The sequence below is a fragment of the Penaeus vannamei genome, chromosome 15 (assembly GCF_042767895.1).
Source record: "Penaeus vannamei isolate JL-2024 chromosome 15, ASM4276789v1, whole genome shotgun sequence".
Classification (NCBI taxonomy): Eukaryota; Metazoa; Arthropoda; class Malacostraca; order Decapoda; family Penaeidae; genus Penaeus; species Penaeus vannamei.
Window position 1 is genome coordinate 39,603,634 of NC_091563.1, and position 5,000 is coordinate 39,608,633.

Below are 5,000 nucleotides of genomic sequence, written 5' to 3' on the forward strand. Positions count from 1 at the left end.
ATGATAATGACAATGATGATCGTGATGACTGGTAGGACGAAGAAATATTCCATAGAGGATTGAACAAACAGAAAAGAAAATTGATGAAAATGATGACAATGATGATGATTATGGCGATAATAATGATAATGACAATTATGCCTATGATGATTGGTAGGACGAAGAAATATTCCAAGGAGAACTGAACAACCAGAAAAGAAAAATTACAGAAACTGCATGCATCACGACGAAGAAAAATGTAAACATCGGGAAGTTTCAAAATATCCAAGGTCGAGGCAACCGTTATGTCGTCAGGCAGTTCGTCAGCTCAATCAAATGTGTATATATGCTCTGTAAAGCATATATACACACATCTATTCGAAACCGGTTAAATACATTGTATTATGAAGATATCCATTCTCATTCATACCTTTTCTACACTGGTCGCAATGAATACGGTTCATACACATGTAAATTAGAAGACATTCATTCAGCCACCACGATCACAACTTCACCTTTACAAGAAAAAAAAAAAAGACCTATTAGTTAAATTGTCGTAGAAGCACTAAAGCGGAAGCCGTATTTGGCACATTCGTGGGATTTGCTGCCGTCTCATTCACAACTTGTGTAGCATTCCTTCACCTTCACATTACGATATTTAGCCACAGTTTTATCGTTCAAAATCTTGTGTATGTAGCAGCTGAATCTAGTCAAACCCATGACATCACATAAATTACTGCAAACTCCGATGTTACATTGTAAACATGCAACGTAATATACTTTAATTAACTGAAACATTATATTAAAAGCGGTGACGTTTTCCATATCCTGGATCGAATTACGTTTCCCATTCATTACTCGTTTTCTCTTCAGAAGCCAGATGCCTGAAAAGTCATCCTCTTTAGTATAAAGTCCCCTCTCGTTACATAGCAAATTCTTTCATTTATCCTCTGCTTCCTATTATATAGGTAACGCTAAAGGTAAAGGGAAGAATTGATTTCTGACCTTGTTTTCTGGCTTGCTGCTTCTTGTACTCACCGTGTGTCAAGTTCCATACACTGAGGTTCCATGTGCATCGTTAGCAGTACTTGATCCGTGTTTTTGCTTGTTACAGCTGAAATGCAAGCTTCTCAGAGTTCTTAGTCTCTTCCTTAACCCAGAGCTAATCTTGGAAAGTATTGTAAATAAAACAACATAGGAAAGTAAAAGAAAATACTCAAATATGCCGAGGCCCCTTTCCCTTTATTACTCTTCTTGGTTTTCCTGTGCAAAGTACAAAGGAATGAAGTGTGTTAAGTTTTTTAGCTTATTTTTCAACGTATGAGTTTTATAAGGACTCACTTGGACAAGCTTATATCATGTTTGTTCATAGCCTCCATTTCACTTTTCCATTGTACTCAAAAACCCTGTAAAAGATTACTCTCATGCTGCTATATATTTTAAAGTAGTAAGTCCTGAGACCTAAACTGCTCTTTCACAAAGTACTTTTTTTTAAACATACCAGGTGACATCACCCCAACATCTTGATATGGCACACAGACACACACTCACACATAGACACACACTCACACACAAACATGGGCAGACACAAAAAAATAATGATAGACGTTTCAAAGAAATTCTACTGAATGTACACTAGATGTACAAATAACAATCTACTACTAATTTCAGGTAGTGCAAGATACTCCTTTGGCAAAGAAAGGGACAGATTCATAAAACATTTTTCTTTATTGTTTGCTGTAGTTGGCCACCAGTTGCTCATAGTCCACCATTTTTTTGTGTTGAGCAATAAATGACAAATTCAAAAATATTTCTTTATTGCTAATGAGATCTCTACATTATCATTATCATAATTCTATCCCAGTATCCAAAGACAGTGGATATAATTTTTTTTTAACATTTAAATTGCAATATTCAGCATAAAAATAAATCAAACATTTTATATAAAATTGAAAAAACAGTATAATTCATATAATGCATTCAAAATGTTTCAGTGGTGTTGAATGTATCTAAAATCACAGTCCAAGCAAAACAAACTGACATGCTAGTGTTTTGTAACTATTAAAAGGGATATATCACAGGTCATCAATCAGCTTACTGATTGCTCTATCTTTACACTTCTTTTTTATCCTCTCTGCTAATGATAAGCCAGTGATTACAGGTGAAAATGTAGTATCAGCAAGTTCCTCCTTCATCTGTAATTGATGACTTATTTTTCCTTTATTTAATTCCTTTTCACTTTCACAATCTGTAGTGGTATGTGAATGCTGGTGTTGCTTCTCTTTTTTATAAACTCTGTGTGATATTCCAGCTTTATTTGTTTTATCATCATAACAGGAATTTTTGTCAATCCTTTTGGCAAATGGTTTGTCATGCCCATTTTCATTATGGATAGATATATCATTCTTACAGTTCTTTGCCGTAATCATGCTTCCTTTCTGATCTCTGATATCTCCTCTGGGACTGTCCTGTAACAGATTCAAGGAATTTTCCATCACTTTGCTAACCTCAGAGCAGGCTGCAATTTCTTCAACTGCACTGTGGCTGAATGATTCACCAGTCTTTGAACAACAAAAACTGTCAAGGAGTTTGAAGCACAGACCATAAGTGTTGTCTTTACTTCTACCCTTTGGAGTGTTAACTAAGGGAGTCGAGTTACAACCTCCCCGAGGCATGTGAACAAACCTCCGCTCTCTACCATAAGAATCATGCAACCGATGAAGAGAATTTGCCAACAAGGGTTCCAAAGGAGACACTGTACAATCAAAAGATCCTTCAGTTTTCCCTGCAGGAGTTTTCCAAGTGGGTGGACTTGGGGTATAAAGATTATCTGATGGTCTAGTTCCTTGTAAACTACAGGATGCAGAGTCATCTTGAGCCTCACTATCAACTTTTCCCCATAGGATCCCTTTACTGTTAACCAAGAGAGGAGTAGAATTGAGATCAGGCAGTGATGAATGAGACATTCCTTGGACTTCCCCTGTATCCTCAAACATATCTCTGGAAATCTGGCTCTTACATGCAGAAGTTTCTGACAGGAGGCTAAAGTCATTGAGTGTAAAATGTAGCTTCTCTTCAGGCACTGTCATCAAGCAGCTTTGTGACTCATCGTTTCCTTTCTTATTTTCTTGTGGTGATTTATTTGTCACTTGTGATTTGTGGCTTATTTTGTTGGATTTACTTTCCTTGATATCTAACACATTTTCAGAAATATTATCAAGCACAAGGCAATCAGGATCAGCAATTTTATTTCTAGAGTCATTCAAAAGAACATTCTCTTCAACTTTATCATCAAAGTCTTCATTATCTTTAGGAGCTTTACATTCTAAACTATTCTCCTGAATTTTCTCATTAAATCCTCCACTATTACTTGGAAGGTTATCCTCAAGGTTTAGAGTGTTTTCTGTATCTTTATCATCAAAGTCAAAACTATTCTTAGGTATTTCATCCTCAAAGTTCTGAATATACTCTAAAACTTTACTGTCATAGTCCAAGCTATCCTCCGGAATTTCATCCTTAAAGTCTATGGTGTCACTTGGAATTTCAATTTGATAATTACTACATGTTACAGATTTTATTTCAGGACTGCCAATGCACTTCTTAAAATCTGCACCAACAATATCTCTACATTTTTCAGGCCTTTCCTTACTTTCCTCTTCACTGTCACTTTCTGCTTTAAGGTCACCGTTTTTTGTATGAAGTGCTCCAAACGGTCCTTTAGATGTCTTTAACGTCGATCTGATGTCCTTCTTGCCGATTTTCCTTGATATGCGATCCATCAAACTCAGAGGCTGATTCTCTTTGTCTTCTTCATCACTGCTGTCTGTTAAAGCACCAAAGTCTTGTCTGCCCTTATGAAATTTGGTTGCAAATGTCTGGCTTCTCTTGCCATCCTCCACCTCATTTGTGTATTTCCTATGCATCCACCGTTTATTGTCTTCGTCCACCTTATTTGCATATTTTCTTTCTTCATCTATAGTGGAAGTCGATCCCTTCAAGGTCCCCTCCTTAGAAACATTGCCTTTGCAATCTTTGGCCCTTTTGTCTGAGGTCGAGACTGACTGACGCCCACTGTCCTTATTCCTCCCTGTCAAGTCAATGCCAACAAGGCGATCTATGATGAGTGAAAGGTCTTCGTCTGTCTCCTCTTCTTCCTCTTCTTGCGTGATGTATTCCTCTTCCTCTTTCCTCTTACTGACTTGTGTCTTCTCCTTGCTGGCGCCTTTAGCCTTTGTCTTCTTCGGTTCATTCTTTTTAGATTTTTTGCTTCCTTTGCCTTTAAAAAGAGAAGGATCTTGATAGTGACAATACAACATGAAGAGTAAGAAAAGACAAATATGTAATTAGAGAAAGGAAAACAAAGGGAACAAAGCACACAAAAAGAAAATGAAAAAGATGAATAAATTACAAATGAAGATGAGGAAAGAAGAAAGAAGGGTAAAGAAGAAGATTGAAAAAAAGGGGAAGGAAAACAAGTGTAAACTCATGTTTTGATACACAAATAAATCATATAAGCACTAAAATATTTACAAGAAGAATGAGAAACTTGTAAACAAAGACCTTTCTTAGCAGCCTTCGCCTCCTCAAATTCCTCAAGGAGGGCTGGTAATGAAGCCTGCAGCAGATGAAGAGGCTCGTCTGTGGTGAGCTCAACGGGAGAATTCTCGGGTAGGTTTCGGCTCAATACTTTCCATTTCACTTGACAAGCAGAAACCCCTCGACGCACACACCGCTTCACAATGCTCAGTGGCTGTTGGTTGGATAATTAGGGGGGTTGTAAAGTTAGGCAGAAGGAATGGCCATTGCATAAGAATATTAAATAGAATGTGATTCAGAATAAAATGAACTGAGATACAAAACAATGACAAAGATCTATCCAAATTTGAATTTTGAGAATTAAAAAGGGGGGAAGTAAAAAATAAAAACTTGTACATTTAATTTGCAATTAACAGCAAAGGTTAAATATATGTTTCAGTTCTCAAAATACATTCTCAGCAAAAGTCTACATTAAAAATTACTAC

General features: G+C 36.6%; 1 protein-coding gene across 1 annotated transcript in view; it reads right to left on the reverse strand.

Moving 5' to 3' along the window:
* Nucleotides 1-1,688: 1,688 nt before the first annotated feature.
* Nucleotides 1,689-5,000, reverse strand: part of LOC113828451 (uncharacterized) — a 10,019-nt gene continuing 6,707 nt past the window's right edge. Inside the window, exons 10-11 of the mRNA XM_070130751.1 lie at nt 4,540-4,729; nt 1,689-4,255 (exon numbers count right to left, since the gene is read on the reverse strand). Coding sequence (XP_069986852.1) covers nt 2,055-4,255; nt 4,540-4,729 — 2,391 coding nt within the window. The 3' untranslated portion in view covers nt 1,689-2,054. The remainder of the gene's footprint in view (nt 4,256-4,539; nt 4,730-5,000) is intronic.